Here is a 13,421-nt window from a genome sequence, read left to right as displayed (position 1 = left end):
GAGAGCCAAACATGGCATTAGAAACCGGTGGTCCTAGGTTATTTTCCTGGCTTAGTTCACAACCTCACTACCAATGATAGGTTCTTCAAGTACCTCTGAAGTTCTTATTTCCCAAGATGAGACGATACTACTTGTGTGGCAGATTGCTACCGTTGTCTCTGGAGACTAGGCTAGTTAACGTAAGCCTTCAGCCATACCTGTACTCATTAAATGCAGGAAATTCATGTTTTTCATACTGTTTTTTTCCTTGTGATCTTCCTGCCCAAAACTAGGAGAGTGACTGCTCTTCCAGAGGTCCTGAGTTCAGTTCCCAGCAACTACATGGTGACTCACAAACCATCCATAATGGGATCTGATGCCCCCTCTGGCATGCAGGCATACATGTAGATACAGCACTCATATACATAAATTAAAATATAGCTCCTTGCTGGGCTTGGTGGCATACGCCTTTAATTCCAGCACTCGGGAGGCAGAGGCAGGCAGATTGTTGTGAGTTTGAGGCCAGCCTGGTCTACAAAGTGAGTTTCAGATAGCCAAGGCTACACAGAGGCCGTGTCAGGAAAAACAAAACAAAAAACAAAAAACCAAAACGGACACACACACACACATCTCTATCTCTATCTCTCTATCTCTATATCTATCTCTATCTCTATATCTATATGTATCTCTTCATGTTGGGATGTCCCCAACCATAAGATGATTTTTGTTGCTATTTCATAACTGTAACTTTGCTGCTATATGAATTGTAATGTAAACTTTTGGTATGTGACCAGGTGGAGGGGTTGTTTGACCCTTGAAGGGGTCGTGACCCACACGTTGAGAATTGCGGTTTATAGCACTACCTCTAGGGAGGTACTTAAGCACAGTATCATTTGTCTCAGAGGTAATACGATAGAAGGGAGCCTGTGGTTCTTCTTTTGTTTGTTTTGTTTTGTTTTATTTTGTTTGTTTGTTTGCTTTTTCAATACAGGGTCTCTCTGTGTAGCCTTGGCTATCCTAGACTCACTTTGTAGACCAAGCTGGCCTTGAATTTACAGTGATTTGCCTACCTCTGCCTCCTGAGTGCTGGGATTAAAGGCGTGCGTCACCACGCCCAGCCTGAGCCTGTGGTTCTTTTTCATTTTTCGCACAACAGCCATTTCCCAGTAGCAGAGGCCTCTAAACTAGATAAGTTAATCAATGTGATTGCTGTGTGCTGACAGGCTGAGGCTGAGGGCGCTCCTGCCTCCCAGGGAACCCTTACATAGGCCTGTGCGCTTGCCGCTTCCTGCTGTGATGGGCTCAGGTGTTCTTATCAAGTGTAGTGCACCCTTGACTTCTAGGAGAGTTAAGTCTCATGAATAATGTGGTTTACTACACTGTAGATCACCAGAGGGCTGGGCCTGGTCAGGAAGAACCCCTTATTGCAGACTTACCTAGCCTTAACCTCATTTCTTGGTTAAGTATGATTGGTTATGTACAGATGAGTGTCTTGAACAATGGTGAGGTTTCAACCTATAAATGCTTTTCAAGAGCAAATTCCAGAGTATCTGAGTGGAATTTGCAGAGAAAAGTAAATTGTGTGCTCTTAAAATTTAGAAGTTTCCTGTACTTTACAAAACCAAAAATCCTGAGTGCCAGAGCTGCTACTAAACATTGCCCAGGGGCTCCTAGGTGCTCACTGGTGCCAGAGTGAAGCCTGTGAGTGGTGACGAGGGGTGTAGCTGTTAGATGGCCATTGCTGCTCACTGACATGCAATTTCTTTTTACTTCCAGATCCTGCAGACTGTCAGGGTTCCAAGCCAGAGGCAAGCTATTGGTATTGAGGTAAGGCTTTCCCTTTTAGTTTCAGCATGGCATTCACTCCTACAGTAATGCCAGAAGATGGGGAAAAGTTATTTGTAGACTACTGAGTTTCTGTAATTTTTAAATTTACTATATTTACTTTTGGAGGGTTTTTTTTTTCTCCTGTTTTTTAACAATTAAACTTTATTATACAACCCAACTAGCTTACAGAAGAAGGAAAAAAGGTTAAAGGGACAAAAGAGTGAATCTTCTGGTATCTGTTCCGCGTGCTGGTCTGGCCTGTTTGCTGCTCCACATGCGCCCAAGCCTGGGCTGAACCTCACTTTTGGAGGTTTTTATTTATTTATTTAACAGTGCTGAAATAGAGATAAAACTATTTTTATCATTATTTTATATATGCACTTAGGCATGCCTAAGCCCACATGTGCCGTGGTATGTGTGTGGCGGTCAGAGGGTAACCTTGGGGAGTCAGTTCTCTTTGAGATACTAGACATCACACTCAGAGTTGTCAGGCTTGGGGACAGCGTCTTTACCCACTGTGCCATCTTGTTAATTCTGAGATGAAGCAATGATAGAAACTATATTCAGAGTTGGAAAAAAGATGTCACATGGCAGCCGTCTGAATTGGAAGTCTTTTATTTATTTATTTATTTTGCTTTTTGGGGACAAGGTTTTTATGTGTATATGTGTAGCCTTGGCTGTCCTAGAGTCACTTTGTAGACCAGGCTGGCCTCAAACACACAGAAATCTGCCTGTCTCTGCCTCCCTGAGTGCTAGGATTACAGGCGTGTACCATCGTGCCTGGCCAAATTGAAAAGTCTTGATTGGGATTGTAATTAGGTTAGTGAACTTGGGTGAGCGTTTAATGTTTGGTTTGAGATAAGGTCTTGCTTTGTAGCTTCGGCTGACCTTGAACTTCCGATAGCTCTTTTCCCTCATATTTCTACGTATTGGGATAACAGTGCATGTGCTACCACCCCCAGTGCGAGAAATTATTTCTGTTCTCCTTTCTTTTTATTTGTTATATTTAGTTATTTACCTTGCAGGAAGGTGGCACATGCCATGACATATCAGTGGAGGTCAGCAATATTTTTAGTTGTCAGTTCTCTCTTGTGATATAGATTCAGACTACCAGATTCCTATCCTCGGACTTGGCAGCAAGCACCATTACCCACTGAGCCATCTCACTGTCCCCTCTCCTTTTTCTCTTACTTTTGAGATTATAGTTACATCATTACTCTTTCCTTTCCTCCCTTCAAACATCTCCATATACTCCTCTTTGCTCAAATTCATCACCTTTTTTAATTAATTGGTGTTACATTCATATATGCATATGTATGTGTGTATGTGTGTGTGTGTATTATATATGTATGTATGTATATTCCTAAATATAACATGTTCAGTCTATATTATGTCACTCATGTATAACCAGTTGATGTACTGTCCCCTCTTTTTAAAAGAAGCATGTAAAAATCTTTTATTTCAGGGTTGCCATACTATGTGAAAGTTTGAAATTCTTTTCGCTCATTTAGATGGATTCATTTCAGTGTCTTTTCTACCAAGCAGGGATGGTAGCATTTGTTCCTTTTCTGTGGTGGTAGGTCAGTGCTAGTGACTTAGTATTGGCAAAATGCTTTCATTTCGTAGTTAGTAATTTTATGTTGCTTATTTTCTTTATTCTTTTCTTTGAAGGTTGAACTCAATGAAATAGAGTCCCGCTGTGAAGAGTACCCCCTGACCCGGGCCTTCTGCCAGCTGATCAGTACCCTGGTGGAGAGCTCATTCCCTTCCAATCTGGGCGCTGGCCTGCGCCCTCCTGGCTTTGACCCTTATTTGCAGTTCCTCAGAGATTCTGTGTTTCTCCGATTCCGTACAAGAGCTTACCGGAGAGCAGCTGAAAAGGTTATTCAGAGTAAACCATTCTCTCCATTTAACTGTCACTTCTGTCATCCAAGGTGTAAGGGGCTACAAATTCAGTTTGGCTTCTGGAAGTTAGTTAAATTCATAGTCCTAATTTTCTTATTCCTGCTTGGATTAATTCATGTGTCTTACAAATAAATTTGGTCATGAAAATCAAGACACATTTTAATGATCAGTGGCAGGAGATTTCTGACAAGAGTTCACAGTCCTTTAACACTTTATTGAGACAAAATCTCACCATGTCTAATGGAGCCGGTTTACTAAAATTGAATTAAAACCTTTCCACCTTTGTTAGAAACACATGGGATGCTTTTAGCTGGGAATTACATCAGTTCAAGCTGATCTACTTCTATGAGCAGTTCTAGGTTGCGGATTATTTACCCAGAGGGAGGCTGGTATGAAGTGGTGGACTTAGCTACGTGGGTGAATGTGGAGGGCAGTGCTGTTTATGCACAGCGTGGCTCCTACACCCCACTGAGTGCACTGTGTGTCCTCAATTTATGTAACTCTAGTATTACCTCAGGGCAGGTGCTAGTGATGTTCCCATTTTACAGAGGGAGGCTTAGCAAAGTTAAGGAACTTGCCTAAGCTCCAGGGTCAGGATTTGAACCTAGGACTCTGTCTTCAGATCCAAGCTCATAACCACTAAGCTATGTAAGAGACCCTTCCAGGTTCTTATGTAGTTTCCTTTAGTTTGTAGCATTGTTTATTATCTCACAGAATGTCCTTGAATATGGTTTATAGGAACATTTCTGCTTTATTGGTTTGCTGAGGTTTTTTTTAGCTGTTGAATGTTTTGTAATATTAATGATTATAAAAAGAATTCAATTTATGCTAATATTGGACAATTTAGAGCATAAGAACTATCACCCCTTAACCTTGTTACAAAATGAAAAATAGTAATTTCTAGTCTTTTTTTTTCTTGAACACATTTAAATAACATTAGAAAGACTACAGTCTGAGTGATGGTGGCACAAGACTTTAAACCCAGTACTTCAGGAGCCAGAGGCACATGGATCTGTGTGAGTTCGAAGCCAGCCTGGTCTACTAAGCAAGTTTCAGGACAGCCAGGGCTACACAGAGAAACCCTGTCTCAAAAAATAAAAATAAAAAACCTTATGCTGTTTTGTATTCTTTGTCATATACCATCATGGAGATTTATTTTTGGTTTTTCGAGACAGGGTTTCTCTGTATAGCCTTCAGTGTCCTGGACTCACTCTGTAGACCAGGCTGGCCTCGAACTCACAGAGATCCAGCTGCCTCTGCCTCCCGAGTGCTGGGATTAAAGGTGTGCACCACCACCGCCTGGTGGAGATTTCAAGTAATTATGAAGTTTTACTTTTAAAAAACTGGCTTGTAGATTGCTGCATAGAATCCATTCCTTTTATCTATCTGGGACAGTGTCATTCACTGTGTTTTTGTAATAACAGCAACCATGCTTCATTACATGTCATTTCAGACAGAGAGTGCGTGCTGGATCATGACGGGGTTTTTTGTTTTGCTTGTTGTTTGTTTTGGTTTTTTGAGACAGGGTTTCTCTGTGTAGCCTTGGCCGTCCTGGTCTCGTTTTGTAGACCAGGCTGGCCTCGAACTTACAGAGATCCTCCTGCCTCTGCCTCCCTGTGCTGGGACTACAGGCGTTGCCACTGTACCTGGCTTACAGTTTTTTGTTTTTGTTTTTGTTTATTTAACAAAAATTTTTGACACATTTTTTGTACTTGTTTTAAATGTCCTATTTGCCTTTTCCTTATAAGGTCATTATGACTGGGTGTTTGGAGTACTAGGCAGCCATGTTCTTCCCAGATACTTTTGCTCATATGACGCTGTCCCCTACAACACTGCTGCTTTCTCTGCTACCACTATTTTATTTTCTCAAAAAGTTCTTGTCAGGTTTTAGAATGCTTTTTATTTGAAGTTTTCTTCAGTTTAACTTGGTAACTGTATCTTAACTGTATTTTCATGAAAACTTGGCTTTGGGTTGAGATAAATACTCATGAGTATTAGAGGTAGTAGAATTAACATTCTTCAAATTTATTATGTGATAATGCCTTAGTCTTGAAAACCCAAAAAGGCCACAATATAGTCCTATACCAAAACTTAGCCCTGATAAACTTGTATGCTTTAATGATTGTTTAAAAGCACCCGTTTGCAGTGTAAAGCCTAGTATTGCCAGACTGGGCAGTGGGGCTGCAGCTGTGCTGTGGTAGAGTAACAGTCTTGCGTGTACAGCCGGAGCTCAGTCTCCAGCACCACAGAAACAAGTAAACTATGGAACAAAATAGCCTGTGCAATGGATTTTAAAGCAGAGTTTAAACTTTGATGTGTGTATATAGCTGGATATACACGTCTTTTAAATCTGTCTTTAACAATGAGATGGTCATGTGGTCATTCGGGGCATTTTGACTGCAGTTGTTGGGCGGAGAGCCCTGGTCTGAGCATGTTCGCCGCTGAGCCATGTGATCTGAGGGATTCAGTCACTGTGCTGAGGTTTGCACGAACTTCTTAGAGAAAATGTGAAATATTTGACTTTTAGAGAACTCTGGTATTGTGTAATTAAAGGGAACATGGCTAGATGCTAAATACCTCAAACTTGTAAATGAGCTCAAACTTTGGCTGTAGAGATACTTCTTAATATTTAAAAAAATATTTTTTTTCCTGGAAAATACCATCTGTTATGTTTGACAAAACGAAAGAAGGTGAATTAGATTGTTTTGCATAGATTGGTAAAGTAGACGAGAGCCTTCACATCTTTTCTGGAGAGCAAAATAAAGGGATGAAAGGCTTGGCAAGTCCCACCTTGGGCTGTTCATTATTCCTGAAATACTTGTTTTTCCTCTAGTGGGAAGTGGCTGAGGTTGTCTTGGAAGTGTTTTATAAGCTGTTGAGAGATTATGAGCCTCAGCTGGAAGACTTTGTAGATCAGTTTGTGGAGCTACAAGGTAATTTAATTCTATCCTTTTTCAAAGTATTTATGATTTAGTCATTAAAATATAAATGCAAGTTAAAATTTATGAGCTAAATTAGAATTTAATCTTTGTTTTATTGTTTTAATCATGTTCTGTTCAAGAGAGAAAATAGAATTTTACTGAGTAGAAGTTTAAGTACTCAGATTATAGTTCCTTTGCTGAGTTCACTTGTTGATAATGGGTTCTGGCTCCCATATGCACATCAGAAATTCCTGTGTGGATTTGCTATCTTATTGGTTTGTGTCTCTGGCTGCGATTTGAAGCTTGCCTTCACCTGTGTTAATTCTATTTAAGTTACATTTCACAAAAACAAAGGGTGTAACAAAACTTGTAATTGAGGAGCCAGTAGTAAGGTGGCCACTACTTTTATAGGTAATGGCATCTGCAATAACCTCACCGACCCCTACATTCAATCCCTGGGATATATGGTGGAAGAGCACTGACTGCTGCAACTTGTTCTCTGAATACACACACACACACACACACACACACACACACACGACCACTGCAACCTGTTCTCTGAATAAACACACAAACACACACACACACACACACACACACACACGACCACTGCAACCTGTTCTCTGAATAAACACACAAACACACACACACACACACACACACACACACACAAATAAATAGTTTTAAGCCAATACTTATTCAGCATCTTTTGGACTGTGTCCTCTTTAGGAGAAGAAATTATAGCCTATAAGCCACCTGGCTTTAGTCTGATGTATCATCTTCTGAACGAGTCACCGATGTTGGAACTTGCCCTCAGTTTACTGGAAGAAGGAGTTAAGCAGCTTGATACGTATGGTCCCTTCCCTGGTATGTGCCTGAAAGTCTCTCTGCCTTCAAAGCTGTTGACAAGTTCATCTTCTGTGAATGGAGAATGTATTGGAAATGATCTCTGAAGTTCTTTGGTGCTATAGGATCTTATTTAACAGTGCACAGTCATTATGAGTGAAAATAGACTAAAGTACAGAGACTTGTTTGTTCTGACTCTCTCTTTGCAGGGTCCTCTCAGGTAATTCAAGTGATCTTCATCGCTTTCACATCTTTAACATGCTTAGCTCTGAATCTGAAGTCATGGTATTAGAAAACACACACTACAGAGTCTGGCTCATAGTGTTCAGTGAACATCACTTACTGTCATGATCGCGACTGTTTGTTCCATGCTTTCTATGCAGTTTTTTCTTAAAAGCGCAGCATGTGTTTTGCCACATTTGATCTGCACAGAAGCCTCATGTGGCAGATCTTATTTCATTTTACAAAACAATACACAAAGAGGTTACACTGAGAGCTGGGATTTGATTCTGGGCAGTTAAGCCCCAGAGCCCATGCTTCATACAGCTATGCTGTTTGGCCTCTAATGAGGCAGTGATCTGAAGTAGAAAAGTCAGACTCTAAACACTGGATTGTAACTATACAGTGCACAGATAAGAAACTGTAGAAAGAATTGAGCCAGCATTTTAAATCTGAAAGTTTGAGATTTTAGATGGTTCTTACTATATTTTTTGCTTCTTTATTTTCTTTAAAATAAAACCTTTGTAAGGATTATTTTTACTCTATGGGTATAAATGTTTTGCCTGAATATATGTATATGTGCCGTGTGTATGCGTGTGCCTGTGGAGGCCAGGAGAAGGTGTCAGATTTTCTGCAATTGAAGTTTCAGTTGGTTGTGAGTTACTGTTTGGGTGCTGAGAAACAACCCAGGTCTTCTGCGAGAGCTCTGAGTGCTCTTAACCACTGAGCCATCACTTCTACTTACAAGTGCCTTTATTTTTATAATGATTATGTCTTACTTGAAGTTGGGTCCTCACTCTCAGCACTGTTGACAGTTTACTGATAATTCTTTGTTGTGGGTGCTGTACTATATGTTGTAGGCTTCTGTCCTCTAGATGCCAGTTACACCTTCCTATTAGGACAGATAAGAGTGTTTGTAGGAATTGTCAAATGTTCACTGGGGACAAATCACCCCACTCTGAGAGCCATTGCTCTAAAGCAGTGGTTCTCAACCTGAGGGTCATGACCCCTTAAGGGGTCACGTCCTGGATATCCTCCTGGATATCAGATATTTACATTGCTATCCATAGTAGTGCTAAAGCTACAGTCATGAAGTAGCAGCGCGATAGCTTGCTGTGGGGTCAGCACAGCATGAGGACAGATGTTCCAGTGCGGCTGTGGGAGGAAGGTTGACAACGTCTACCCTAACGGAAAAGGTAGAGGGGAAGCTGATGCCTGAGGAGCTGAAGGCACAGAAGCAGCTGGTTTTCTGTGGCTGAAGCTGCTGTGAAGATGCTCTTAAAGCTTGTAGAAACAAACACTTTTAGAGACTAAAGCTTTCTCTAAGTACATGTAAATTCTGACTTCATTTGTGGGTACAGGAAAGAAGCACCTGGAAAAAGCAGTTCAGCATTGCCTCGCGCTTCTCAATCTCACGCTGCAAAAGGAGAACCTTTTCATGGACCTTCTGAGAGAGAGTCAGCTGGCTCTCATCGTCTCGCCTCTGGAGCAGCTCTTGCAGGGAATTAACCCTAGGACGAAGAAGGCGGACAATGTGGTTAACATCGCCAGGTAAGTGACAAAAGTTACAGCAGAAGGGTGATAGAGAGCCGGTCTAGCTTTTGTTTCTGTCTTGTTGTTGCATATTTAATACATCACAGGTTATTAGCTTTGGCCTACTTTATTTTTATTTTTACTTTTATTTTTTATTTTTTGAGGCAGGGTTTCTTTGTGTAGCCCTGGCTGTGCTGGAATTCGCTCTGTAGACCAGGCTGGCCTCAAACTCAGATATTCACCTGTCTCTGCCTCCTGAGTGCTGGGATTAAAGGTGTACGCTACCACTGCCCAGCAGAGTTAGTATTTTTAAATAACCAACTATTTTAGGTAGTGGTAGAGTGCTTGCCCAGCATGGGAAAGGCTGCCTGGTTTTGGCCTACTTTAATCTTACTAAAGTCACTCCTTTGATTTTAATTACTCTGTGCCTTTCCTTTTTTCTCTTCCTAGCTCATTCTATGCCCTAAAAGTTTCTAGTTATGAAATGAATAGTGTTTGTGTTCTGTAGGGAAACTAAATGTTTGGGGAGGGGCGTAGAGTGCCACCTCCAGTCCTGTGTACATATATGGATACACACATGTGCATTTGCTAACATTCTGGTGGTTTGGTGTTTCATAGCTTGTAGAAACCGTGGCTGATCACTCACCTCAGCTTCATGTGGTGGTCTGTGGGGGTGCTTCTGTGCGTGTATCCTTTTGTGAGGACACAGTCTTGATGAACCCTTGTCTTAGTTGTGGTTTAAATTGCTGTGATAAAACAATGTGACCAAAAGCAAAACCTGAGGAGGAAAGTTTTCCATGTTGCAGCTCTCAGATCACACTCTGTCACTGATGGACATCAGGGAGGAACTTAAGGCAGAGATCTGGAGGTGGGACCTGAATCAGAGGCCTGGAGGGGTGTTGTCCTGCTCCTTGTGCCTTGCTCAGCTTCCTACAGCACCCAGCACCACCAGCCTGCCCAGAGAGATCTGCCCTCCCACGTAAACCAGTAATTAAGAAAACACCCCTGGCCTACTCATGGGCAGACTCCCGGGGACATCTTCTCAGATGAGGTCTCCTTTTCCATATAACTCTAGTTTGTGTCAGGTTGACATTAAATTAGCCAGCACAGTCCTCCTGAATCACCTTATTAGTACTTGATTTGCTGCATATGCAAAGTCTTTTTTCCAAATGGTCATTGTGGGGTAAGACTTTAATGTAGATATTTTGGAAGGACATGATTCAGCTTGTGACAGGTTTATTGTAGCTAGAAGAGAGATACCTTTTTCTTTCTTTTTTTTTTTTTTTTTTGTCAAGAAGTGTTATATGGGAGGTGACCCCTTGGCTTTACATTTTCTTTGCTTTTTCTTTTAAGAGTTATTTTTAATTTGTAAGCTTGTCTCTGTATGCATCACATGCATACATGAGCCTGTGAGGTCAGAGATGAGGTTGGGTCCTCTGGAGCTGGAGTTTGAGGTACTTGTCAGCAGGTGTAGGTGCTGAGAGCCATCCTCTACAAGAACAAGTGTGCTTAACCACGGGCCATCTCTCAAGCCCCTAAATTGTCTTTATTGAGAACAGTGAGCAGCCAGGTTTGATTACATTGCCCTTCAATGTTTTATTCTGAAGGTATCTATATCATGGGAACAGTAATCCTGAGTTGGCATTTGAAAGTGCGAAGATCCTCTGCTGTATCTCTTGCAATTCCAACATTCAGATCAAACTGGTTGGCGATTTCACACATGACCAGGTAACTGGTAGTATTGTTGGTGCTCTCTGGCAATCACGCTGTCTGGATGAACTGTATTTTTCTTGGTAGAATGATTCTCTGAAAGTAAGTGTATTTGTAAGGGATAGGTGAGAAACTAGCCATGTACTTGAGTTTGATTTATCTTTGAGGTTAATATTTTTCATGGCATAGTACCCTCCGCAGTGTGCTCTGTGTAGTATTTACACTCCAGTGTGTGACTATGTAGCCTACAAAATGGCTGTTACTTTGAGCATATGAAGTGATTGAGTTTGTAGTCACAACGTCTGTTTGCTGAGCTAATTCCCTTTGTGTTATGTTGGGTATTATTGAATGTAATTTACAAGTCATTTTTTCTTATTCCTGAGAGCATGTTGCTCCCGTGATCCTCCTGCCTCTACTTCTGGAGTAGTTGGCACTATAAGCCTGTGTCTATACCAGCTCAAATGCTTTTTTTCTTCTGTTTTGTCTTGTTTTTTCAATCCAGGGGTTCTCTTTGTAGCCTTGGCTGTCCTGCACTCACTTTGTAGACCAGGCTGGCCTCGAACTCACAGCAATCCACCTGCCTCTGCCTCCCGAGTGCTGGGATTAAAGGTGTGCGCCACCATGCCTGGCTCCCTTTTTTTCTGTTCCTAATAGTTTTTGTTTCTCTTTCTCATTTGAAATGGTGTTTTGTTGCCTTGGCTGGTTCAAGCCATGCTTAAGAGGTCTCCCTCCCGATCCTGTTGGTGGATTCTGCTTTATAGCTGATCTGCTCTCCTCAGTGCATAGCCACAGCTGCATAACTGCCCTTGTATTCTGTAAAAATTTAGTGTTTATAGGAAGCTGTGATTAACTAAAATCGAGGCCTTTACTGGATCGGCCTCAGCAGGGTTTTAAAACAGGAGCCATTTTGTTACTTTGGATGGGGTGGGGTGAATATGCATGTACAAGTGGGTTTGGAGGTCAGAGGACAACTTAGAGGAGTCAGTTTCATCATTTACCATGTAGTTCATAATGCTCAGTAGCAGGTTCCCTCAACTCAGCCATCTCATCAGCCCCCAGATTGTCATTGCCACGGTTTTTATACCGTGACACCGTCTATACTATGAGACTGGGTTTGCTGCCACTGTCAGCGGTGAGCTCTAGTAACAAATCAAAGTGACCTCATCTTACAAGTGCTCTTGGAATTAAGGCACCACCAAGGCTGAGAGCTACTGAGAGACGCAGGCGTGGCTTCTGGATTCCTGCTTTTCTTTTTTGAGAATGGGTCTGGCTGTGTGGTCCAGTCTGCCTTAGAATCTAAGGATTTTCCTGTGTTCTCTCCCTCTTGAGTGATGGGTTACAGGTGTGAGCCACTGCTGAGCTTTAAACTTAGTACAGTATTATTACTGATTGGAGCATATTACTTCCTGCCAGGTTTCTTTCTCTTTCCCTTCGTCCCTTCTCTTTCTTTCTTTCCTTTTTTTTTTTTCCCCAAGGCCGGGTCTCATTATGTAACTTGGTTGGTCTGGATGAAAGACTGCCCAGGCGAGTCTTAGAGAGTTCTGCATGTCACTGTGCCTGCTGCTGTAATTGTTTCTATAATGAGCTTATGTGTAGTAATCTCAATAATAAGTTTTCTTTTAATTAAAAACAACCAAAATCTGGGGGGTGGGAGTTGATTGAGATTTGTGATTAAATGCACTGACTGCTCTTCCAAAAGACCTGGGTTTAAGTGTCAGGACCCACAATGGTGGTTCACAATTATCTGTAACTCCAGTTCCTGGGGATCTAGAGCCTTCTGGTCTTGGTGCTCAGACATTCATCTAGGCAAAATACCCATGCACATAAAATTCAAAACCAAACAAGCCTAAAATCTACGTACTTGGAGCAGATTTTTGTTTTCAATGTTTGTAGATGCATTGTTTGTATCCTTTGTTCTCTAATGTGTAGAAAGTTGTTGTTAACTTATTAATTTTGTCTTTATGACTTCAGAGTGTGAGCCAGAAGCTGATGGCTGGGTTTGTAGAGTGCTTGGATAGTGAAGACACAGAAGAATTTGCACGTGTAGAAGAGGGTATGGCTCTGGTTACTTTATGTACATATATGGCTTAAAGAGAAAAATCTTGAAATTCTTAATTGTCTAGTGCTGACGTAAGAGAGATTGAGAATTTGCTAGAACAAATAAAGAAGAATTTTAAGATTGTTTAAGTCAAATCAGTGAAATGGTCAATCAAGAATTAAGTAGATGTGGGGCTTCAAATACATGCTACTTTAAAATTTGACATGCTTTCCTTTCATTAATTTATGATTTTGTTTTTTTGAATGCTGTATTTAGGCTCAGATTCTGAAAAGAAGTTAGCTGAAATCCGTCACGAAACGAGAATCCACATCTTGAATCTTCTCATCACATCTCTAGAACGCAATCCACCCAATCTTGCTCTTTACCTGTTGGGCTTTGAGTTGAAGAAACCCATCAGTACCACAAACCTACAAGACCCAGGT

At 41.3% G+C, this 13,421-nt stretch overlaps 1 protein-coding gene across 1 annotated transcript in view; it reads left to right on the top strand.

The window, feature by feature from the left end:
* The window catches only part of Nup205 (nucleoporin 205), a 60,797-nt gene that overhangs the window by 16,207 nt on the left and 31,169 nt on the right, over positions 1 to 13,421 (top strand). Inside the window, exons 8-15 of the mRNA XM_051152464.1 lie at positions 1,756 to 1,806; positions 3,478 to 3,687; positions 6,545 to 6,644; positions 7,362 to 7,499; positions 9,059 to 9,248; positions 10,838 to 10,958; positions 12,912 to 12,993; positions 13,255 to 13,419. Coding sequence (XP_051008421.1) covers positions 1,756 to 1,806; positions 3,478 to 3,687; positions 6,545 to 6,644; positions 7,362 to 7,499; positions 9,059 to 9,248; positions 10,838 to 10,958; positions 12,912 to 12,993; positions 13,255 to 13,419 — 1,057 coding nt within the window. The remainder of the gene's footprint in view (positions 1 to 1,755; positions 1,807 to 3,477; positions 3,688 to 6,544; positions 6,645 to 7,361; positions 7,500 to 9,058; positions 9,249 to 10,837; positions 10,959 to 12,911; positions 12,994 to 13,254; positions 13,420 to 13,421) is intronic.

This window comes from Acomys russatus, chromosome 10 (assembly GCF_903995435.1).
Source record: "Acomys russatus chromosome 10, mAcoRus1.1, whole genome shotgun sequence".
Classification (NCBI taxonomy): domain Eukaryota; kingdom Metazoa; phylum Chordata; class Mammalia; order Rodentia; family Muridae; genus Acomys; species Acomys russatus.
The sequence above is the reverse complement of the archived record's forward strand: the minus strand, read 5'-3'. Positions and strand labels throughout refer to the sequence as shown.